Source organism: Chlamydotis macqueenii, chromosome 1, assembly GCF_036417535.1.
Source record: "Chlamydotis macqueenii isolate bChlMac1 chromosome 1, bChlMac1.mat, whole genome shotgun sequence".
NCBI lineage: Eukaryota > Metazoa > Chordata > Aves > Otidiformes > Otididae > Chlamydotis > Chlamydotis macqueenii.
This window is the reverse complement of record NC_141556.1, coordinates 131984972-132011141: the sequence shown is the minus strand read 5'-3', so window position 1 is coordinate 132011141 and position 26170 is coordinate 131984972. Positions and strand designations below refer to the sequence as shown.

The 26170-nt window shown below is 34.3% G+C and overlaps 1 protein-coding gene across 7 annotated transcripts in view; it reads right to left on the bottom strand.

Moving 5' to 3' along the window:
* The window catches only part of RPS6KA3 (ribosomal protein S6 kinase A3), a 77637-nt gene that overhangs the window by 4239 nt on the left and 47228 nt on the right, over positions 1-26170 (bottom strand). For 6 of the 7 annotated variants that reach the window (XM_086767325.1, XM_086767315.1, XM_086767342.1 and 3 more), the window contains 14 exons: positions 24850-24887; positions 24342-24484; positions 21125-21195; positions 17126-17214; positions 16803-16867; positions 16598-16700; positions 15654-15778; positions 14067-14192; positions 12157-12246; positions 7697-7855; positions 3999-4160; positions 3729-3805; positions 2431-2548; positions 1058-1198 (listed from right to left, as the gene is read on the bottom strand). In XM_086767325.1, coding sequence (XP_086623451.1) covers positions 1058-1198; positions 2431-2548; positions 3729-3805; positions 3999-4160; positions 7697-7855; positions 12157-12246; positions 14067-14192; positions 15654-15778; positions 16598-16700; positions 16803-16867; positions 17126-17214; positions 21125-21195; positions 24342-24484; positions 24850-24887 — 1507 coding nt within the window. The remainder of the gene's footprint in view (positions 1-1057; positions 1199-2430; positions 2549-3728; positions 3806-3998; positions 4161-7696; positions 7856-12156; positions 12247-14066; positions 14193-15653; positions 15779-16597; positions 16701-16802; positions 16868-17125; positions 17215-21124; positions 21196-24341; positions 24485-24849; positions 24888-26170) is intronic. The other variant, XM_086767357.1, reaches the window with a different exon arrangement.

The following is a 26170-nucleotide window of genomic DNA, read 5'->3' as shown; positions in this document are numbered from 1 at the left end:
TTTACCTTCCATTCTACTTTCATCTACAAAACAGAAACATGCCACTGCATTGCTCAAATACCAGCAGTGTCTGGAGTGAGTGTTTTTTTAGGGTAATAAATAGTTTTCAGATCAATCTACAGCAATTCTACCTTGCTTAAAAAGCTAAACCAACATTGCTAAATGAAGTTCTCTCTCTATGCTTTGTGAAATAGCTGGGGAATGAAACCCCACCGGTGGGCTGTCTCTGCTTGTCCCTTATATAACCATTTCAGTTTTCAACAAAATACTTTAAAATCTCCCAAATTATTCAGCACATGAAGATTATTAAAAAAAAAAAAAGTTAGGAAGTTGTAAGCTGTGGGTAAGAACTTCCCATTCTTTCCACTTGTGTTTTTGGATGCTAGAAGTTTCTAATAGGTCGCTCAGAGAGAGTGTTAATTATATTCATCAGAACCCTTTCATGTTGCACAACAGAGATTCTTGGATGTAGGAGTCAAGGCAGGGCGGAATACAGAGAAGCAGAATTAAATTATTTTGGATTTCTCTCTGCTTGTTCAAAGCAAAAGAGTTTATCAGGGTCAAAACCAGATTGTGTTTCAGACAGAATGGAGAACAGTACAATACTGTATTAATTAACACTGCCTTTTTGACTTTTTTTAGCTTATATTGTGATCATGAAGTATATACTGTTTTCTTTTTTACACTGACGAGTAATCACTGAAACTAAAATTCGCTAAACTATTTTTCAGCTCCCCTAAAGTCACCTGACAACATTTTCACTATCAGAAGAATTATTTCTTGTATGCTGGTTTCTTAAGGAAGTTAAGGCTCCGAGTGTAAGTCCAATAAATTTCCAACCTAAGAAAATGAATCTTTTTCAAATGTATTTGATATATTCTCCATGAAATCCTATTACATATTACAAGTTCATCTTATGGCTTAGTGCAATTCCCAGTTATAACAACTTTTAAACAGTATTTAGAGGAAACACATGCCACACAGTAACTACCTATTTTTTTTTTTCATTCTGTTTACACTAATTTTGGCTAAGCAGCAAGCTTAAATATCTACTTACCTTCACTAAATGAGGAGCATCCTGCCTGTTCAGCTGGTATTGAGGCAACTGGTCACAGTGAACTATCCAGGGGTGACTAAGAACTTGGGCTGCAGTCAATCTTTGATGTGGATCAACATGAAGCATTTTTGAAACAAGGTCCTGTCAATAATATACAAAGAGTCAATGCAAATAACAGTAAAACTTCAGCTTTAAAAACAGATTACAGATCAAAACTGAAGATTTTAGTGGTATAAAAATACATTCATAGCATCAGTTTGAAACAGGTGAAAATTTGCCCGGCAATGCTAATACTATACCTTTTAATTATGTGACTTAATGGATGTTTGGTAACACAACAGCAAAGTATCCAATTAAGTTAGGCAAAATACACAAACATAAAAGTATGCACATTGCACTAGAGTAGAGGCCCACTATACCAGCATTTTTTTTTAAACAATGACAAATAGCAAATATGTAGGAAATGAGTATTGGAAAAGGAACAACTGAGAAAATAGAGATGATCCTTCCCTTTGCATGCTTCCCTAGTGTCTAACAATCTTTCAAAAACTGTGCAAGCTGAACAGCGAACTTGAGTACTCCTGCTGGCTATATACATATCCTTAGTAATTTTTACCTCATCCCCTCTGAACTAATTTTTCTGCTTACACTTTTGTTTTCCCCTCCTTCTCAAACATCTTTTTTATTTTATTTTATTTTTTAAAAAAAGTTGTCTAAAATTTTTACTTTGTTCAAACACAGTAAAAAATGTATAATATTTCAGTGGTTGTACATATGGATGTACATATCTACAGTACTAAGTAGATATGACATCCTTAAGAACCAAAAGTTCTTGAAGTACTTAAAAGAATAAACTGCTCAAATTCCTAATGAAAGACTATGAAATAAACTGTCTGGAGTAACGCTGAAGGACTGACTCAACAGAAGAATGTGAGAAACTATTTTTTTTCCTACCATGAATCAGTGAAACATATGGTAATTATTGTAATATTTTCATTATCCTGATTTAGACTATCGCTGTGATTTTTGAATGTCACGCTTCCACATTAAGTTTTATTACAGCATTTCTCATAATGGATGACTGAGCATGCGTGTGAATACTGATGAAATACACTCTACTTCCAAGGACACTAGTTAATGACTCTAGTTCAAGGCACACCGGTTTTTCTTCCTATGTGCAAGTGACGGCTGAGACATGAAAGGAACATAAACAGGAAACAAACTTCTAGGCACATAAAGCATCAGATCAGCATTTTAAAATAACAATAACAATGGGTGGAACTTAATAATATATGATGTAACATACATTATAAGCAACATGTTACATTGCAATCCATTTCTCATCCCCCAAAGGACAAAGCAAATGTACTTGCCTTAGCTGTGTCTGAAACTGTGTTCCAATAACCACCGCTGAGAGAGAACTTTCCACTACCTATTCGGGCCAAAATCTCCTCTGGGGTATCATCAGGACCATTTGCAAAGGGAGTGTAGCTATTTAACCAAACAATTTCAATGTTAATAACTTCCATAACCTGGACCTCAATAGTTATTATAAATCTTATAATAATAATCTGGGAGTTCAACATAATTATAGGCAACAGATAGTCAAATAGCTGTAAAAAGAAATTATTCTTAACACATGAATTGCATGGCCTTGACTACAGATCTGTTCTTACTGTATGTATTTCCTCTATATCAGGTCTAAAAACCAGATTTTTCCTATAGCAGTCTAAGTACTGGTGGTTCCTGAATTACAGAAAGTATTCCTTAAGCCTTCCTATTTTAGCGTAGGAATAAAAAAAGCTGTTATAAAGTTAAATGTGAAGATGTTATGATGAGTTGCATGAGTTATGATGGGGGTTGGACTAGATGACCTTTAAAGGTCCCTTCCAACCTAAACTATTCTATGATTCTATGAGTTTGAAAAAGAATATATGCTGGTTTGATACTAGAAGCAGCAATGTGCAGCAATCTTCCTTGCTTCACTATCAGCATTCTTGCTGCTACCAGAATATCCACAACCAAAAAAGGGATATATTAAAAAACAACAATGCTTGTCACTTATTTATCTTAAAATGCCAAAATGTCTCTGATGTTGTTAACTAAAGTGTCAATCTGAATAATCCAGCATAAAAAAAATAATCTATTTGGCAGGTGCAATAGTAACTATCTTTTGAACTTGTGGAACTATAGTTGAATTTGTTATTCATCATCTTTTATACAATTCATTTCTATTGCACATATAAATGCATTTCTATTGCATTTATTATATCCTAACTGCATCACTTCAAACCATCCAGTGGCTGAATTTTGCACACAATCATGCTTCAATGCATTGCAATTATATTTTGCAACATATATTTCCTTCAACATACATGCTGCTTAATCAGCTAATTTTCACATGAAAGAATCAATTCTTGCTCCTAAATCACCATAAAGCAGAAGCTAAACACCTACAGTAGATAAGACATGAAAAGCCAAGATTTTTTCACATCATACCTTGCAAACTTGGATTCTCCTAAAGGCAAAGCATATTCTACATCCACTGAAGCCAAAGTTGAGATTAATCGGTGCTTCAACAGAAATATCTAACAGTAGGCCTACATTTATTATTCTTTTTGTTTATATTGGTTTGCTATTCTACAGCAAAGCAAACTAAAATTACCCTTACCCAGTAAGCATGGTATAAAGTAGAACACCAAGGCTCCATATGTCACACGCAGCATCATAACCTTGCCTCTTTAAAACCTGAGGGAGACAAATACTTCTGCTGAAAAAAATGCTTAGAAATGCTTTGATGATGCCACAAAAATAGAGATATTTAAAATTTTTAGTGTTTACTAGTTGATTTCACTTGTCACATGAGAATTAAACAAATATCTAACTAGGAAAAACACCACATTAAAATAAATCAAGGCATATAAACTATCCTGGTATTTACCTCTGGTGCAACAAAATTTGCTGTGTAACACGGAGTCATCAGAAGACCATTTTCTGCTCGTAGTTGTTTTGCAAAGCCAAAATCACAAATCCGAATTGATTCTGGATTACCAGATTCATCAACATAAAGAATATTGCTAGGCTTCAGGTCTCTATGAACAACCTAAAAAAATAAAACAAACCACTAAATACAATAAATAAATACAATAAACACAGGAAAGGAAAGGCTTTATAATATAATTATAAACTCTGCTACTTAATTTCAAATCTCCATCGGCAATCAGTTTCCAGACTTCCAGCTTCTAAAATCAGCTGCAGTATTCTGATGCTCAGTGGTGTCTAAAGCACTACAATTCTAACTTGGAAACTCTAACTATAAAGCCTCCTTCAGACATCCCATTGCCCTTAAATTTATTTGTACAGACAGTTCCAGAGATGTTATTCCAATAGGTAAATATATGCATTACTTATTTTAAGATGCATATCTACAACGCTCTTGAAATCAGAACCTTTGGCTAGTACTATCTTTTAGAGTCACAGATGTCCATAGCTGCTGATGCACCACCGTGCCACATAACCACATGCTAGTTACTGCTGGAGTAGCCCTCTAAATTCCATTCTCTTCATTCAGATAGTCTGAATTAACCTCAGGGCAAATATTTAAGGCCTGATTAAGGAGGAATTTCAATACAGTTCTGGCAAAAAAGAGCAAAATATCAAAGAGGTATAATCCTCATAGACAGGCATGTCAAAAAAAGCCTGTACTGGTTCCCAAGTGGCTGTTTTGGAAGGGTCTGATATGTAAAATGCTTGACAAAAAAAACCCCATAGAAGCTGCCAAAGTTCTGGCAGAATGAATCTGATTTTATTTGAAGCTATGTTTTAACAAGCCTTAATAAAACCTGGAATGCACAGGGACAGTCTTCAAAATCAGATGACCTGTGATTTTTTTCTTCACAAGACAAATTAGCTTAAAGTCTCTAGAGGCTTTGCTCTCTGAAAAGAAAAGGATATATACTGCTGTAAGATAGTAGAGTGGATCTACATGTCCTTTTTAAAATATTTAAATAGACCCGCTATGAAGGCCTTTATTTTCTCATTTGTCCTATGTATTTGATTAAACACAACTCTTCATGGTTAAATTTGGATGGAAGACTCATTTCCTCTTGGAAAAGACAGTGATGAAACATTTCAAGAAGGTAATCGCATTAGAACGAGATGATACCTCAAAATTCCTGCAATTAAGTGTTGTGCAGAATCAGAAGCTCTACGCACTCTTCCAGAAAGCTAGCAGTGTTTCAGGAAAGTATGTAATACAAGACCAAGAAGTAAAAGACTGCAGAGGGTCTGCAGATTGTAAAGCCATTTAACACAGCAATTGCAAGTACTTTGCAATTCTCAGATTTAACAAAACACATACTTAAAAATATGGAAATAAGCACCTTGTAAGCTGAAATATACAAAATGGTATTAAAGAATTTAAATTGAAACAGTAGATGTCAAGGGGAACATCCTGGCTTGAGATGTCAGTGTAGGAGAGAACTGGCTCCTGATAGCCCTCATTTTTTTTGTGTTTAGATAGATTAGAATTTTTTTTTTCTTTAAGTAACGAATGAAGCAGCCTTTACTGCTCCAACAGGCAGAAGAAAAAACTCCCACAGTTTTACTCTAGTTGCTGGGTTTTTTTTTTTTTTTTAAATAGATCCTAAAAGGGGTAGAAAGGAAGAGGTGGGCAACGGAAGCAGCACAGAGCTGGGGATTTGGCAGAGTGTTTCTAGAATCAGTCTGCTCGAGTTGTACTTTTTTAGGAAGAAGGGGAAGCAATTCTCAAGTGGGAGGAAGACTAACTAACAGTCTAGTTCAAATTAAAATGCTAATTCCTAAGCAATCAAAATAGGCATGTCAAAGAATAAATAAAATAGTTTCCTGGATTAAGCTGTTTTCCCAAAGGTGAATTTAAAAAAGATGTTAGATTGTTTAGATTATACAGCTATTTTGCAGAGAAATAACATTTTATTTTAGAGCAATGGAAAACAGCAAAACAATATGCAGGACGTTTCAGTTCTTTATTTCTTAGCATCATGTTTTTGATTAGCACTCTCAATTATCTACCAGCATGGAGAAGTATTCTGCTCCAAGATGACATGACACTTCTTGTTTATCCTTTTTATGGTGTCTATTATGCCAATCCTTAATTGCTGTATGCTGGCCCTCATACTTTTAGAACAGTTTGAGTAAGAGTTGGAAGTGTTGCTTACTCTGAAGAGGAGTTAATTTTTCAGTTCAAAAGTATCTTATGAATGTCCATCAGGAAAATCCTTCTGGGAAGAGTTGTGGAGACTGCATACAGATGCAGAATCTGTCAAACCAAATATTACCTAATACCATATTCAAATGAGCTCCTCTGGTGTCTAAAAAAGTTACAAAAAGAAAATTCACTGAAGACAGGGAGGACTCTTCTAGACAACAATTAGAGTACTGAAGTGCTCACTATTTACATATCTGGCCATCTTTCACGTGAAGTGTACTTAACATAAGATGACACAAAAATTTCCAAAAGTAAAAGTTCTAAAAAGCATGTGATCTAATGCAAGTTAAAATGCCAATAGTTACAAAGACCTACACTAAAGAAACCAAGAAAAGCCCCTAAGAACCCTTATTTGATGCAAGGGCACTGGGCCTTTTTTGGCCACATGTATTAAGAAGGAACCAAATTATGATTTGTATTATTCTATTATTTATATTTCCATACAGAAGGTATTGAGGTTTAATCATAATTCCCATGGATGCTGCTGGCCAAGGATTCTATCTTGTGCACAGAGGCTCAAATAAAGTCCACACTTGAGCAAGTGATTGAAGAAAGCGATGAATCATAGAGTAAGATACACCAAATAACTTTGATGCCAAGTTTTCTGAAATAATAGCTCCCAGAAATGACCATGTGTGCTAAATTGTTATTTGTTTCTTAAAATAATTTGAGTACTATCCATTTCAAAGCAGTTTTTCTTGGATAATAACATTAGCTGTTAGCAGCTTGACTTCTTCCTTACACCCTTACTTTCTACTTTTTCCTCTATTCCCCTTTACCTATTTGCTTAAAAATGCAACATGACTTGTCATTATTGCCATACAATTGTCACACTTGCTTTCTCTATCTTTGAGCTACTTCCTTTGTCTCCAAATTAATTTCCTGAAGCATTAATTTTTTCTCTTAACAGTCCACTACAACTTCCTGACCCTATGGTGCAGGAGTTACAAGTCATAAAACCATGTTCTTCAAAACCAAGAAGTGGAAGAAATTACAAGTGTGATAGGTGGAAAATAAATTTTCAGTGTCTATCACAGGATGGGATTGGAATTACGTTCAGTTCCATGGCTAAGCAAAAGCACTGGTCCTAGCACTTCTTCCTGGCTTGCTTCCTCTCTTACCCTATCTACTAGTCATTACCTGCATGTTCCACAGAACTGCTGACAAGACTGCATGCAGGACAAGGGAAAGAGTTGCATCATCTCCTTTATCTGGAAATCTATACAGCTGCTGAGGAATGCTTTGATTTCAACACAAATTCCTGCTGCAATGTAATTATTTACCAAAAATTACTTAATTACCACAGAAAAGAACATATCAAGATAGGAGTTTATACTTCTGAGGGAGAAGAGTATTAACATCTATAACCATTTTGTCCGAGAAAAACTTACCCCTTGCGTATGGAGATATTCAACCGTTTTTGTTATTGTGAACAGAACAGCACTAGCTTCTCGTTCCGAGAAAAATTTTTGTCTAAGAATTTTATCAAGCAGTTCTCCTCCTTTCATAAGTTCTGTTACTACATATACATATTTTCCATCATCATACACCTGCAAAAAGTACAAAAAGATGTAAACTTCAAAATATTTATTTTCTGCTATCTTCCTGTGAAATGCACAGAGATAGTGCAGGTGCATCCACAAGCTGTTTTTTTCCACTTATTTTTCCCATATTTCTCACACTATCCAAAGACTGTTCATCTTCAAAAAAGATCACAAAGCCGTCTACAAAAAGGTAGTACAGTAATGAAATAACATAAAAATACTGGGGTGTAAATGTTTAAAGACAAGAAAGAATTAATAACATAGTTCTCCCAACACACTTTTACTGAAACAAATTAAACTAGATATGGCAGAAATTAAGTAGTAGTAGAAAATGGAAACTAGTCCAATTAAAGCAAAACCAGAGCTAATTCTAGAAGCAATTACTGCACAAAATTACAAATACAAACAGATCATTCTAACTGAATAGTCATACAAAAAAAAAAAATCCAAGTTCACCTCAAATAGCCTCTGTGAACACTGAAGTTAATGCATACAAAAGAGATGCTATGATAAAAGCCTACAACTTATACATTACTCTGCACATAAAGCCTATACCAAACTCTAAAATGAATAAAATATGTATATTTTAGCCGTTACGCCTAGTTATGGAAAATGGCTTAATTTTTGCATGGCTTTTATCTTCCAGGGAAAGAGTAGGTGAGAATTATTCATGTTGTCACCAGGGGGCACTACAGACCGAAGTATACCGAAACACGTTTTAAGGCATACCTCAGCATTTAATTTCAGTTGCACTTTCTTGGGGTTTTAACTTAATCCAGAAAGCGGTTCCTGCTTCAGTGAAACCTTTTACAGACTCTGTTCCCTATTATTATTTCAGTCTATTTTTTTTATGGTGATGTTGGAGTCGTTCTCGTCAGTAATACATATGAAATAAAAACTAGTTCATGTTTAAACAGAAACAATTATCTAAGTTGTAGTAAAATAAATTTAGGAATATATATCAGCTAAATTTAAAAGAGTTTTTATCCCAATTTCCTTGTCTTAAGCTACCTGAGAAATACAGGCTACTAGAGTTCTAAGCTTAAATTTTTTTTGGCTCTTAACTATACCAAAAAGGATTTATTTTCTCACCAAATAAAAAAAAAGAGGAAGAGTGTTAAGAAATAATTCTGCAAGATTTACAAGATTATGATCTTAGGGATAGGAAGATATGATGGGCTTTCTATGTTCTCATTTAACTAATTTTTGCCTTATGAAATATACGATTGATAATCTGAATGTGTTTGTATTAATACTTCAAATATTACACAGTACTAAAAAGCAGAATTATGTAATTCTAGATACAAATTGGCATTTTAGGTATTTTTTTTGGTTTTTTTTTGTTTTTTTTTTTTTGTTTTGTTTTTTGTTTTTTTTTTAATAGGCATGCTCCCTCTATGGTGGTATAACATGAGTAAATAAGCTTATTTCATTTGGCATACACATCTCAGTACTGCAGGGGGCATTCAAGAAAAGGTTACTTATTTTATCTGCTACTCCTTGCTGGTCCTGTCTGCCTGCCAAAAAAACCCTCCACCCCAAACAAACCATTCCCCTCACCCCTGTTTCTCTAATTCTTTCTAATTAATTTAGCTGTTTGCATTGAATACTGTTGAAGTTTTCTTCACAGTTAGGTGCACAGTATTACGCTGAAATAATGAATTTGAGCGCAGCTTTTAAAATGAGCTCCTGGCACATGCAAAAGAGCAGTCAGTGTGTCTTCTCTACCAGGCAAACTGGAAGAAACTATAGTCAAAATAGATGTAGGCACATGAACAAAATATAATGTGATGAAGAAAGAGAATGTGTTTTTTGCAAAGTGAAATAAGATTTCTTATATATATTAGGAGTTTTCTTTAACTCGTAAATTAGCACTTGGGTAGAGAGACTGGATGTACTGTATTGAGGTTTGTAAAATGCTTCTGAAAAGATTCTTCAGCCAATGCTTTAAATAACTCAGAACAAAAGTTCTGTTACAGAACAGTAACTAATCTGGGTAAAATACACGTAATGGTCTGGCACAGGAAGTTTCTAGGTAAAGGTTTGTTGGAAGCTCTGTGCTTCCTCTGTTCTTACACTGTTTCCTAGGGATCCACTAATGGCCACTGTCAGAGGCAGGATATTGGATAAGAAGGACAACTGATTTCGCACAATATAGCTCCTTCTTTTGTTTATATACTGTGTAACTAAAAAAGACCACTGTTAACAATCAGAAGGAAAAACCCCAGAGGACTGTGCATTGAAAAAAAAATTGTTCTTCTGAATATCCATTGTCTCAATCTAAACACCTTCAGAATTAAGTTACATAAAAAGGCTGATCAAGGATGAAAATTTCCATCCTAAGGTAAATTCAACTACTACCACATTTATTCTTGAAATATAAGAAAAGAAAGAAATTATTTCTTGCAGAATAGTAATTTCCAAAGATAAGCACTTAAATGCTGAAACATTTTATTTTGGCATTTCAGAATAGAAACCTTTAAATTTTAGTGTGGAACTGAATGAAAAATTGAGTCAAATCAACATTGAGTTTTATTTGTATAACAACACATGGTGCTCTTGATGAGTTTGAGGCCTGAAGGCCAAGTACTCCTTATTCTTTTCTCTGAAAGCTGCAGTAGCACACCACTATCCTGTGGGATATGCAAGCAATCTGCCCCATATATCTATATTAGGACAATGAAAACTTAAAACAGTATTATATTTTTACAGTAGTGGATATTATACAAGTTTCTAATATATACGAATCTTATACCTCTGTCCTTACACTGGACATACTTCCATAAACTGGAGTTGAGGAACTGATCTTAAGTAGAAACAAGCAAGAATTAACAGCCCACTGTCTTCCTCTGTGGACTTAAGGCCTTTTTTTTTTTGTACTATCCTTTTGCGTATTTTGTGTACTATCCTTTTGTGTATTACTGTTGGGGTGAATGAAAGATGGCTCCTACTGGAAGATGACAGATGATGATGATGAAGAACTAATTACAAAGTAGAATGATTCAGCATGTGGCAACTTTTCAAGGCTGCCTGGATTTCTCTGCTCAATGAAAAATACTCATAATGCTAAAGTTCAGGTAAGTACTCACACGCCTTATGTTTGTCTTCCTGCTTAAATATAATAACCTCTACTATGTATTGAAGTAACACATAAACCTAGCATGCAGCACTAAAAGCAATGTAAATGCTGATGCAGCTTCTGTGTTAGCACAGTTGCTTTCAGGTAGCTTTACCGTCCAACCATGTGAAGCAGAACAAGCAGAAAGTAGGATTCTAATTACAGTATCTAGCTTGCAATAACCTAAGCTCCATGGTGGGCTACCTTGTATATCTGACTGACTTTGTTCTTCCAAGAAAGGGCCAAGCTACATGACATCAACAAAGTGAAGACAGATTATAGTAGGAGAAAGACTTTAGGCAGAGTTCTCCAGTACTCAGCTCCACAGTATTTACAAGCTACAGACTTCAAAATGTTGGAGAATTTCCCTTCAGCTGAGCTCAGCTTCCTGCAAATAGTTAGCTGTTTTGCTTGAGGTTTCGTTTCAGGGACTAGACACTTTCTTGCAGACTAAGAAAATCATTAAGCATATGCCTTTTTAATTTTTAATCCTCTTTAATGCCTCACCAAGGAGAGAAAGCCAATTTTCCTTTTTCTGTTAGATCATTAGAATCTACTGTTTACTATGAAAAACCTCTACATCAACTTATTCTTTGCTTTTTATGGTAAGAGTGTTTCCATGGTCAGAGCAAATAATACAAGAAAAAAATACCTAGGTAATCTTCCAAATAAAGACTAGATAAAGATACTAGGTAAAGAAAAGTGATGACCATAGATATGAAAGATTTTGTCTGCTACTGAGTAATATTCATTCCTGTCCATGAAACTTACTTTGGGAATTGTGCTATCTCAAACAGTGAGTGTTCAGTTATGTAATAACACACTTTAAAATTGCTTTTGACTAATGTAAACAAAAGTAGATTTGAAGTTAACTAAGCAATTAAGAAACTTGCTTGTTCCTTTAAAAATACAGCCAATATTAAATTAATTATTCCTGTGCTAGGATTTATGAAGGATGTATTATTTAACTGCTTAAGATCACATTGTACCAAAATTTGAGGATCTTTAAAAGACATCTCAGTAAAAAAAAAATTGATATCGTTTAATAAATTGCATTAGGACATTATTTCATTTTTAAATACTGAAAAACAGTAACATAAGTCTGAAACATGTAGTTTGTCATCTCTCAAATTAGAAAGTGATATGCTATTATAATACACTAAAGTATGTCTTTTAACACATTACTTACATCTTTTAGGGTAATAATATTTGGATGCTGTCCATAGCGCAGTAGGATTTCAATCTCTTCTGTTGGATCTCTTTTACTCTTGTCAATGATCTAGAAGAGTGAGTAGATACACAGGCATAATTCTGTTTGTGAATATTATACAGTGTCACACTTTGGTGTGCTTACTAGCATAAGCAGATAACGAATATGTATTGTGGTTAGTAAAGGGAATATATTATAACCAAAACAAGGTTTGTTAAATTGGAACAGTTAGGCAAAGCAAAAAATACATTGGAAAAACATGGAAAAATCTCTCAATTGAAAACAATTTTGGAGTGTAAGTGATCTGATCCTTCAGGCTGTGATAAATAATGCAAAGCTGTTTAGTAGATAAGACTTCAGTCACCTACCACTTAATGAAATGGGAAGTTCCTAATTTGACATGAGATACCAGTTTGACAATGCTAATGAACTGATTTTCACAAAGCTAATCTCAAACAAATATTTAGTGCAGCAAAATACAAAGCAGGAGAGTAAAGGAATCAAAAATAAGAAAAAGGAAAAATTTCTCAGAATTAATTCAGATAAGCATTCAATTATGAAAGTTCATTTGAATCTCTAGAGGCTTGCTATCAGGCTCTGAAGTTCTCCCTGTGCAAACAAGGAAAACATTATTTTGCCCTACTTAAAAAGTATTCTTATTCTTCTACTTTTTTTCTCTCCTTCTAAACAGTAGAATTTCCTCTAATGTCTTCTCCATCTCTGTCTTACTTCTTTTTCTGCTTGACATCCTAAAATCCTTACTGCTACCAGCACCACCCTAACACATTGGACACTGATCACATTCTTTTGTCATGATTCCTTGAGGAAAAAAAGCCACAACAGAGGCAGCAGAAAAGCAAGGCAATCCTCACGATAAGTATTCGGCTCAGAGAATTAGCAGCTCTGCCACTACTTTCTTCCAGTTTCAAGAAACTACTTCAAACTGCAAGCACGGAAGTAAAATTTGTTCCTGGTCAGAACCAGAATAATGACAAGTATGTAACTATCAAATTGAAATTGGAGGCTTTCCAGTAAAAAATCTGCATACAACGATACAGCAAAACATACTTGATTTATCTTCGCATTTTACATATTTGAGTAGTAGACTGCTCAACAATACAAAAAGAGAATTGCCTCACAGTACAGGATTTCAATTTTTTTTCTTTGCTTTTAAAGTCTGCTAATCTATACTCCTGCTTTCATAGTAACCATTCAGCTCCAGTGTTATGCAGAGACACAAAAAAAACCCCAAACAAACCAAAAGCAAACTTATCATTCTACTTCTGGAAATTCTATTGATTTAAACTAATTTAATGTCTTCAAAGAAATGCTAGAAAGTCCAACAGACTAACATAAAAATAACATTAGAAACCTTGTTAAAAACTAGCAAGCAAAGACTAAGAGTTAACTGTTAAGCCTGGTATACCTTCCAGAATAAACTTTATGAACTCCTAGCTATCTGACAATTTATTAATCTACTTTGGAAGCAAAAGCTCCATATGTAACGATGTTTAAATAAAAGTAATCACGTTTTTAAAGAAATTATGGAAAGTCACATAAGCTTTTCATAGGACGTTTCCTCCTAGAAGCAGTCATGTAACTCTCATCAGTATTACTGTAATTACATAGGTGTTTCAAAGACTAAAGATTGCTTTTTACCACCCAAACCAGCATGTAGATAACAAAACCCATAACAATTCTATGTAAGTATCTGCCACTAAATATTCTATTTTGTTGATTAGTATAATTCACATTTGCATCTAAAAATTCTTATACTAAAAAAATTAATCTTAATTTGCTATGTTCCTTATGGCAAATAAACTAATAATGTCCAATGTCTATGATGCTAAAACATTAAGAGTTAGCAAGTTTTGTAACAAAGTAATTACCTTTACAGCATATTCCATGTTTGAAGCTTTGTGAATACATCTCTTGCAGATAGAGTAAGACCCAACTCCAATATCTTCCTTTACTTCATATCCATCAGTAAATTGAATGCTGTTCCTGTGCAACTGCTACCAAAATAATATTATGATGAATATTCTAAATATATAAAAGACCTTTACATTAAGGTAAGTTTTTGAATTCCTACTGATTTGCTTCAAATTTTAAACTGATGACTGTACTACGTCAAAATGGTCTAAATAGCCACTACCTTCTGTTTGAAATTAGGATGAGATAAATTATATGTTAGACACATTGTAAATAACATACACTGTATTTTTAGAAACTGACAACATGATGTTTCTGGTTACTGATTTATTAAAGAAAATCTCCTAAACAAAGAAGATCTGAAGACTCCATGATAAAATAACAGTAAAAAAGCATCACTGTTTCTATTATCTGAATAGATGAATGTCAACTGGAAAATTCAGACATACTGAAGAGAATCAGATTAACGGGAAATTGCATGGAATAGCAGTCAAAAATCCTTTCACAGAAATGAAAAGCTGAAAGAATGACAAGTGTTCACTCTCGTAAGGGAAGGAAGTGGTGTTCTCGTGTAAGGAGTTTGTGCAAAGGATGCAAAGCATTTGCAGGAAACCATCTGGGTATCCTGCAGCACAGAAAAGAGGAAATACAAGTGAGGAAGTGGTTCAGGGGCACAGAGGAAAGGCAGCAGAGAAACAGACTTTTACAAGAGAAGGAAAACATATACAAAGAGAAGGCATTTCATCCACAAAACTATGTGGCAAAGAAGGAGCACAGAAAAGCTCGTAGAAACTTTTTGCAAGACTTCAGGACCAGAAGTCATACAGCAAATCAGATAGCTTCTTTAGAATAAAAATGGATCTAAAACTCCTTGAAATGTACTGGTTTTTTACACATGAAACAGGTAAGGTGTACGAACAAGCATGTTATGACTATTCTGGAGATAATAAGAGGATTAAAGAAATACAAGAGCTATTCATGTTCTAAATAAACTGGTTTTCAAAAATTTTCTCAGACATTTGCGAAATATCCTTCCAGTGAAAATATATACAACCCCCATCACACAGCATACCTTTTTATTCCTATCTATGCACCAATAAGGAAGTTTTCAACACAATTTAGATCACCAGCTGTCCAAAACATCCAGATACAATTCGCAATTGTACTCCAGTGCCTTCTACTGCACTGTAGGAATCAACCAATATTTTCATGCACAGGGGAAAAATATCAAGATGTCCGTTATTCCCCTCCACCTTATAAGTATGGCTTGACATTAAAAAGACTCATTACAGTACAGATGGTAGAATGTTTTCATTTGAGGGTTGAAGCCTATTCACGCCCGTGGCTGCTCAGTAATTAAACAGGTCCTGCACCTTCAGTGGTTTTGTTTGGATAAAATAATCTAGTCTTCACTTTTCTTGTGTAAAGCTGATCATGACTTTGTCACGATACTTCATTCTGTGATGAAGGAAACAATCCCTCCACGAAGAGAGAGCAATACTCTTTATTGACTTTTTTTTTTTTTTTAAAGCGAATGTACTCACCTGGACAATTGAATGCACTCCAACTGTCTGCATTGCTTGGCTTTCATCATCTGATGTAATAGCTACGAAACTAAATCCCCGAAAAAGTTGATGTGCATTAGCACTAGGTGGGATACCAGGAGAATCTGAAAAACACGTAATCTACTTACAAGCAGAGTTTTTAAAATGTAGAGATGACATTATGTCTACTCTGAAAAGCATAACTACAGCTTTATTCTATGAAGTACACAGAAAATGAAATTTGGAGAAAAGTGTTTTGAGTACCAAAACACAAATAATTACTGAATTGTTTTGCATATACCATCTAGAAACACAATTGATAATCATTGACTACAAAGAACATATTACTATCAGACAATATTTCTATACAAAATCAGTACTTTGCAGAAAATATTTGCATAAAGCAGTATATCTATGTTATATTCATGGAGTAGAGGCACTCAAATTTTGGTAATGTCCTAAATTTGTAAAGATAAAAATTTCTATCACATTTTGAATGGATCAGTGTGAAAATACACAGAGACAGATTGCACTGAAACAGCAATTTTGCCGCACAAAGTCTGAAATGACTAAGTTTCTACATATACATAGTATGTAGAGTCACCAGCATTAATTAAATGAAGCCATAGAATATAGCCTTTAAAGAGGCACAGACATGGATAATCTTTTTGAATTAAAAAAAAATGAGATTACTTAGATAAGTATAATTGAACTTATGTATATGTTTTGTTGCTGATGATTACTTTATTTTTAACATAGGACAACTCGGTTGCCCCTCAAGATATATTTACACCAAAGACGACCAAAAAATTATTACTATGGAATACTGTACCCATTTAGCCCAGCAACACCTGGAAGAACAAGACACTTAACACAAGCTGAACAGGAACAATGTTCCTTTTTTTTTTTTTAACATGTAGATCGTTTAATTCTTCTCTTTTTACCTTTTGGAGTTTTTGCTGTAAATTCAGGGTCAAAATAAAACGTATCTTCAGGTCTGCCAGTTGCAGGTTTAAAAGGGGGATGAATTTCTCTCCTGTACAATTTCTGAAGAGAAGACATAGGCCAGAGTGAATTAATAAGTTTATACAATGCCACTAAATATTCCACTAAGAAATTTACTGAGTCAATTTTGAATTAGATACTCACATTCCAATCTATTTTGGAAAAAAATGCATGCCTTTTAATTTCTTCAACTCCATCTGGACCTGCTCCTTTTATAAGGAAGAAAAGTGTCTATGAATTTTTTTTTCTTGGTCAAAAGAACGACTAGCAAAATTATATTTCTTATTTTTTTCTGCATTAATTTTAGATGTGTGAATAGCGGAAAAGATAACATGTTGTTGATCATTAGAAGAGCAAGCAAGTAAACTATTTTACACAATAAATTGTAAACTTATTTAGTCAGTTTAATGATCATTGATGTTATCAATACTATGATCAAATTTAAAATATTCCCCTAAACACTTTACCTAATCTGTTTGCTGGGTTTCTTTTGAAGAGCATTCGCAGAAGGCTCTGTGCTTCAGGACTCAAGAACTGGGGCATTCCAAGTTTGGCCCTATAGAACAAAAGTAATTAATAGCATACAAACATATTTAGGTAAGAATTAACTCTGCAATCTCCCTGTCCTTTGTCATTCCACAAATCTACATCAAACAAAATAGCATCACTTAGAAATTGCCTTCAGACATCAGAAATAGAGCAAAAGTGCTGTCAGTCATGTAAATCTGCAATTTTGTTTTTTTTTTTTCCTGTTTTGAGTAGTATAATATTTTCAGTAATGACTCAGGAACTTAAGCAGAGGAAGAGGTGGGAAAAATGTAGAAAAGAATAGTTATAGGATAACAGTTTACAAACTTGTAAATTTTTGTAATATGTTTTGATCCACTTTTAAGTTCAGTTCTTGCCAAATGACATCAAACAAGCAAATCAATTCTGATAGTAAGATAAAAGACATTTTAGAAGGGGTAAGAAAACTACCACAGTATGACATACACCAAGAGCACTCAAGCAAAATAACAGGAAACCTAAGCTAGAAGATAGAAATTAAATGAAGGTAGGACAGTTCTTGCAGGATTAGCAGATAAAAAAAAAAAAAAAAAGAAAAAAAAAAAGAAAGAAAGATCATTCACTTTTTTTTTTTTGCTCCCACCCAATCAATTTCAAATACTACTTTTCAACTTGCTAGTCTTGAAGTTTTAGATTTAAGTTTTTGTAGTTCTGTCATTTAATTTTGTTTTCTAATCCTCAGCATCTTGTTTTTCTCCTCCTCATTTAATGTTGATCCTCTATTCTCTCACTGTTACTAGGTATCACTTTTTCTTATGACCATGACAACAGTTAAGGACAGATATAATTCCCCAATTTTCATCTCTCATTCAACCTGTAGCTTGTATTTTTCCGTAACAATCCATGATGCAAGCTTTCTCTTGGTTTCAAGCAGATGATGTGATTTGCCAGCTCTTCATAGATGTCCACCTCCCTGTCACTTCAGCAAGTGCATATGCATCCCCATTGATTCACTATTCATTACTTTAAAACTGGAATTTACTGAATTTTCCATTCTTTTCTGCATTAAAACAGCTAGAGGGGTGGGGGGGCGGAAGTCTGAAAAACTTTGCCGCCTTCAGTAACATACTACAGGCAGATCAAGACCACCAGTTGAATGGAGGAATGGGCAGTGGGCCACCCAACCCTTCCCCAATTGCTGTGCACCACTAGCAGCTGAATGCACTTTATATGCAGTGATGTCATTGCATGTTCACTTGATGTCTTTTCTGCTCCCAGCAAAGTATCAGAGCGCTACACTGTAAGAAGGAAGCAAGGAACACATTGTCTGCAGAAGCACAATGGTATCACATACAATTTTATTGAGGGACAGCGAACAGACAACTAAATATGATAGGGCTCTGCTGGAGTGGGTAGAAACCTTTGTCCTAGTATAATCCAAACCAGCTCCAACAGCAGGATGCAGCTCTGGAGGTTCAGCATGAGAGGTCATCTGCTCAGAAAAACCTAAAACTAGGCCAAAAACATAACTGCAATTAATCTTGCAAAGTGACTCAATGAACAGAAACAGATTATGTAGAAGAAATTCTAGAGGACTGCAGTCCACAGTGGAGTGAATTGGAGGCCCTTGTGCAAACCACAGAGATTACTACTGGTCATTGCTCCCTTTCCATCATGAAGAAGCACCTTTCACAAAACCCTTTACTAGCCAGGTGACGCAGCAGAAGAAAAGGCAATCACCAGGCCCTCAGAGGTCCTAGGTTATACAGCTACATGAGTGACAGCAATTTTTCTTCTGACATTCCTGATGGATGAAGACAAAAATTTATATGAAGGCATACCTCTTCGGTAAGGGAGAAAAGATTCTTTTAAAAGTTAACTTTATTGCTGCAAGCTATGATTTCTTCAAACTGCAGAGTTTCTCAGTTTTAGGTGAAGGATGGTATTTCTCACACTATTTAGGTGAGAAATTAAAAGCCCAGGAAAACATGTACTGTAAGAAAAGTACATTTTCTCTGGATTTTCAGGAAAAGAAGCGAAGAAAAGCATTATATCTTAAATGATACACTATAAAACAGGAATTCATATGCACACCTGTCCATTTTAAACAGTTTTATGAAAAATATAAGGAAAAATATATTATCTTTACTAGTATACAGAAAATAAAAATAAAACTTAGTGCAATTCTCATAGAGCCAGACAAAAAATGTGAACTTATCAGGAAAGACTTTAATACATCTTCTGTTTTTCAGCTGTTCATGTTACCAACAGCAAAAGAAATTTATACGTACACAATAAGTGTGCAGAATATTAAAACAAAGGTAAAATTTCTTTACTTCGTACCACATTTCTTGTGCAGCTCTCTGAAACTAATAACAATTGCAAAGACTTGAAAGTGAGAAAAGAAGTTGGAAAGGGAATTAGAGATAGATGCTCAGATGAAATGTGAAAGTAGTTATGAATGTCAATTAACTGGGGAGATGCAAGGACAGTATTCTACACGGCAGTTGAATATAGAAGATTTTTGTAGCAATGGTGGAAAGATTGTTGAGGAACAGAATGGAGTCACATGCAGGCAGAGAAAAGAAGAGAAAGATGTGACTCATGAGATACGGATGGAAAAAAAATGCTCAGCTCCCAAAATAAATGAGAGTGCAGCAGAACTATCTCAGACTAGCTTCTTGTAAAAATGAGGTGGTCAGAACGAGTTTACGCTTGCTGTGAATAGATAGAACCTTTTAGTTAAAGACATTCAGTAATCACAACATGAAGATTTGAATTGGCATGGTGTTGAGGCAGCAGCAGAAATTAGCATAAATACATTTGCAAATATAAGATGAGGAAGAAATACAAGGGCAAAGAATAACATAACATGTATGCATTATGAAAGGAAAAACAAGGAAAATAATGAGTTTGTTTTCTAGAGGTTTTCACATTCTAATTACTCAGAAAAAATGAAAGAATTTTGTATATTTACTTTTCAAAACAGGCTGTTGGTGCAAAAGAAATGCTGGCTATATAGGTAGATAAGTGGTAACAGGATTAAGAACAATGATAAACAAAGAAGCAGAAAACAAATGTGAAAACTAAGATAGTCTTATGAGCTTCCACGTAAAAAAAGAAATGGTATTAGTATAAAAACGGCTGGAAGCAGAGAAGTGAAACTACGACATGAAGAAACAGAATTGTTTGCACAGCGTTAGGATACAGTCCCAAAAGTGGGACAATTATGTCAGAGGTTGTATTAGTTCAGAGAATATGTAGGGGATCAGGAAGGAAAAAAAAAAAAAAAAAAAAAAAACAAACAAAAAACAAACCAACCAAACAGGCCTTCATTAGCAAAAACAAGAACGTCAGCTGCATGAAGGAAAGCAATTTCCACAATATAGCTAATGTAAAAAACTATACTGAAATTAGCAAAGGGGATAAATGGAGCTTGGGCAAGTCTTGGGAGAGTATGCAAGGGAGGATGCACTTTAGCAAGTACGGGAAGTATCAGGGAAGCAAGTTGTTGGCAGCACTAGTAATATAAAGAAGTGGGGTGAGGAGCTGGTCAGATAGAGAAGGATAAGGAGAGAAAATACTTTAAAAAAAAAAAAAACAGAACAAAAAAACCCCAACAAAACAAAACCCTAAAAAAACCATCAAGAAAAAAAATGCACAGGTTATCAAAAAGGATAAGAAAGTTAAAAAATATTATGGAAATAAGACGGGCAGGATGACATGGTTGGAGAATTTATTACAGATTAAAGAGCTGCTATGAAATTCTTTGTACCTGGTATGGGGGAAGAATAGAAAGGCAAATTAGATCGGCAGCAAAGGGAATTAATAGTACAGAATAGGGAGTGAGGATTTATCAGTACCTTTGGAAATGAGGGAAGAGTAGAAATTAGATATTGCAGCCCGGAGGGCATCCCTGTAGAATACCTGATGAGATATATAAATAAGAGTGTACTCACTTGAGAATCATAGTCATGGTTTCTTTTCTGTCTTTCCCTTGGAAAGGTAGAGTACCAGTGAGCATTTCAAACTGTATAGAGTAAAACTTTCATCAATTACATTACCTGGACAAAATCTAATTTTTGACAAAACTACTTAGCATCTTAACCTTCCAAAATTCATGCATGTTAACAACCAAGTCTGTGCAAAACAACTTCTCATTGTACAATTTAAATTACTATGAATATCAAGCAGCCTTTGCCATTTTTAAAGCTGCAAAATAGTTTCCTATATTGATACTTTGTTTTACATCTTTTTTTTTTCCTGAAGAATTTAGACTATAATGTTCTGTATTTCTGCCTAAAAAGATTATTCTTGGAAGACTTGATCTATACAACCATATTTTAGTCTTCAAGAGGGTGAAGGGGGTGGGGTAGGGAAAAAGATTCCCCTTTCAAAAGTTAGTGATGATTTCTCCTCATGCAAAGGTATTTTAAGATGTCAGAACTGTAAAAATTGAGATCTACATAGCCTTCATTGGAAAGGATAAAAAGGTTAGTTGATTGACAAAGACATGCATGATGAAAAGTGGTTACTGTATGCATACAGTGGAAATAAAGCCTGAAGGAACATGTAAGAGCTACACAGTACATGCATGCACATTCTACAGTGCCTGGTAGTAGGCAACAGACACTTAAAATACTGATTTGTTCTGAAAGTGACTGAGTAAAAATAGGTGAATATGAAGGCACTTCCATTGGGCTGCACTATACTGCAGGGATATCAGATCTGAGTGAGGTACTGAAAGCAGTCTGTCAGCAGTCAGGGCAGCCAACACTCTGAGGCAGGAGCTCTGATTTTTGTTTTAAGAATTGCAAAACAATTTAGTTTAATGAAATTTCATGGCGTACACTTAAAGCCATCACAATTAAAGTAATTATAAAGGAACCCTCTGAACAGCTTATGTCAACTTAAGTCATCCTGAACACAAGGTATCCTCTATTCCTCTCTTTTCTGGTATGATGCAAACATGCAGCCTTCTAAGTGTTAAAAATGTACATGGATAACTTGAGTGAAAAACGTGTGACGGTAGTATTCTTAGATCTAGATTCTTAGATGCATGAAGTTGCACGAACAGCATTCTTTAAAACCACTTTTTATTAAAATAAAATTTTAAATTTCTTACTACTCTATATCAGAGAATAAAAGTTGCTAAGTCTTCACTACTGCTAGAAACTTTTTACTCAAAGTATTTTTTACATATATACTTATATTTAAAATTTTAAATGTAATATAATGCCAACATGAAAAAAAACACTATTTATGTTTATATGTCAGGAAGATGTGAGAGGAACAAGCAAAAAATATATAGAAAAAGAATCACCTTTTGTTTGTTTATAGTTTAGAATTATCTTCACAAATAGCACTTGCAAAAAAAGCTTCTTTAAAGGTAAATTTGTAGTGCTGTATGTTTTGCTTACACTTACTTAGAAAGTTTCTTTAGCAAGCTCCTATTTGTCACAAGCATACACATTTGTATTAACAACTCGACATAGGTGTTCTTTGTCACCCCCCAAAATACTATATTCCAACATCAACAGGCCCATAGTTCTTTAAGAATAAGCCAACATTGGCCTTCCCTAGGTATCATTTTTTATTTCAGCAGAAGAGTACCTGAACAAATACATAATGCTTCTGAAAACTTCAGATGAATGTTTTAATAGGTCTGGCATTTCCTGAAACATTCTCTGTTTTAAAGGACAAATTGGAATACACTTCTCAAGGATAGTTTAAACATACTTACTGCCTAGCAGCAGGAGAAAAAAGGCCAAGTGATTTGTTGAGATATCTTTCTAGTCTCTGTTTCTATGCTATAACTTCTGTTCCATCTACATACTGTGTACTCACACCACACCAACACCCACTTGAATTCTCAGTCAACACAAATTCTAATTAAGAATGATTTAATAGTGGATACATACAAATTGTCTATGAAAATTACCATGCAAACTAGAAATGCAAGCAACAGAAATAGATCTTAGAGAAAACTGTGCAGTATTCCATATACTAATTTAGAGAATTTGCTTTTTAAGGTCATATAGTTGTATTCAAAGTAGAACTCAAGGTGTTTAAAATACAGTGCACTTAGACTGTGAAAGCTACACTAGTCACCTCTAACATCTTTCAGTAATTTTCAATTTTAATATATGCACTTTATTAGCACAAAATTATGTTTTCCAGTTTTATAATGTAAAGGTGAAGTTTAACTATGTTTGTGTTATCAACAACAATTATTTTGCAACTACACTGTAAGTATCCTTTAACTGACTGTTTTCTTACTGATAAAATGTGCAGTTGTGAGGGGGTGTATGTGTGCTTGTCTGTCTGGAGAGAGTTTAGTTATCAGATGCTACTTTTACATAGTCAGTTTTCAGATCACAACAGCATTCTAGATGATTAAAAGGGATAGAGTGACTTATTTTCAGACACAAGAGTTCTTGTACTACGAAGCACACACACTAGTTGTACTGTTACAGTCATATGTAGCAGAAGCAGTAAGAAACAAAAACATTTCCTTTAAAAACTACAGTTATTTAATCTTTATGTAAAAAATGCATACAAATAATAAAAGCCGTTCAGCATTCCTAGAACACCAAACAATTTTTCTTTTCCAAAGCCATATTAAATACACACATTATTTCCTCCAACCCTGCAACTTCACAGAAGTAAACTCCTTGCAGAAACACCATAATCAACTGAGCAACTATATCCAATATCAGCTCAGTGTCACTTAGATTATTTTGAAGTGTGAGCACAACAGCTGTCATTATTCCACTAAGTTGTAATTACACCGGAGACTCCAATTAGAAAATTATCACTCTTTTTTTTCCACTTGAGAATAAATTCAAATTTAAAATTTTAATCTAAATTTCTTCCTCTCCTTGGAAGAGACACTACTTTTCCTATATATTTTAGTATTCCTATTAGTCTCCATAACATTCAAACTACAATAGATGCACAGTATTTCAAGTGAATAACAAAAATATGGCATATTTTTGGTGTTTATATGCACCTAGTCCATGTTCTTCATCCAAACTCTGTGGTGTTATTAATTTCATATAATTTAGACTTTTTCAGTAGTTAGACTTCATTTAAAGCTCACCTTACAGTTTAATGTTTGATTTACTTCACCAAACCTTGCAAAGCACAGTTTTGTTATTATTTGCATTTACCTACCATTAAAACACCAAAAGACCACCAGTCCGCACTCTGTGTATGGCCTCGTCTATTAACGACTTCTGGTGCCATATATTCTACTGTTCCACAGAAAGAGTAGGCTTTTTTTTCGTGATCAATTGACTCCTTACTTAAGCCAAAGTCTGGAAGAAAAAAAAGAATAGTTCTGAACATTTTTTTTTTGTTTGTTTAAATCACTCATGGTTAATACTTCCACCATAATATGAAAAGTGATGCTGATATCATTTGTATATACACTCAAATACACATATGGGAATTACAGAATTCTCCTTGCATTTTCACAGGTCCATAACATCAGATACACTTGGAAAGCAGATATCTTAATTTATATATTTCATTTATTTCAAACTAATTACACTATTTGCTCCACAGCAAAATTGCCTACCAGTTAAAATTACTTATTTTACCATATTGCTTTACCAAAAAAGAGAAAAAGAATTTATTACGAATGGAAAAGATCCAGATGTTGCGATTTCCCTTTACTCACCTGTCAATTTGATATGTCCTTCCTCATCTAGCAGGATGCTAAAAAACAATAAAAAGAATAAAATAAGCTAATTACAATATCTTTTAATAGTTGTTTCAGAAAATGTGCTGACAACATTTAGGAATAAACAGAATGACATACACAAAGACAAGCAGAATTTAACGTGCATGAAAATGAATCATAAGGAGGAGATACTTTGAAAGTACAGATTTTCTTTTCCCTTAATTCTTTCTTTTAAAAAAATATTAAACATAACCAGCATATCAGAGTTTTATTTAACCATTTGGTTAAATTCAGCATGGTATGTAGCAACATTTATCTTGAACTTTCAGTTTTGGCCATCTGCAGCATGTGTCATTATCACAATTGTTAAAAATAGAGATACGGTTCTATTTCTCTTAGACTGAGCAAGACACATTAATACAATCTATGTCTGCATATGCATACAAAATAGATATTCATTTGTAATTACCATTTCAAAGGGTGTTGACCACTTAAAATAACATCAAGTAATAAATATTCTCATGTTGTACCAAAAGACAGGAGCCATGGGCCCTATACTTCGAGTAAGCCTTGTGCTTCCACCCATTTATTTCAATCCCCAAAAATGCCACACTTCTTTTAGATGCCAACTATCCTTAACCACCACTGAATACAATCACAATTCAAAGCATGCAAAGTATTCAAGAACTGGACTCTCTAACACCACCTACACAGCGGACTTAGTTCCTCCAGCTTCTCCTGTGGGGAGCTGTGTTTCCATCCTGGGGATGAGACGTGACCCAGGCACACGCTATTTGTCCATTTCCCCTGCCCTTCCCTTTTCCTCCTGGCAGTTTCCATGGTAGGAAACAGCCCCACAGTACAGATATAGCCTGTGAGAGCTAATATTACCTCATTCATGACTTGCAAATAATTTCAACCTTTGGTAAGATTTTTTTTTTTTAATCAGATACAGCCAAGACTTAAAAATCAAGGCTTTTCAATAGGTATAGACACATACTTAAAAAAAAAATACTATATTTGAGGCAGTAGCTATTTAGTCTGCTGACAATTACTATTTTGTTCTTTTCCTCTTGGAAGTAAATGTTAGCAAAATAACTAAACTTCTCCCACTTTGCTTTTTAAAGGTCTTTTTCCACTTGGTAAGCTTATTTTCCCTCACTTCAGAACTACTTAGCAGAACACTCTTGAAGTTTAAACATAATTCATTCCCTGTTTATTTGTAAGTGCAACACCATGCCAAAAGCCTCCAAATTTCTGATTTGAGTACGAATCTTTCCCTTCCTGTCACTCAGGGCTAAACATTTTTAAATATGTG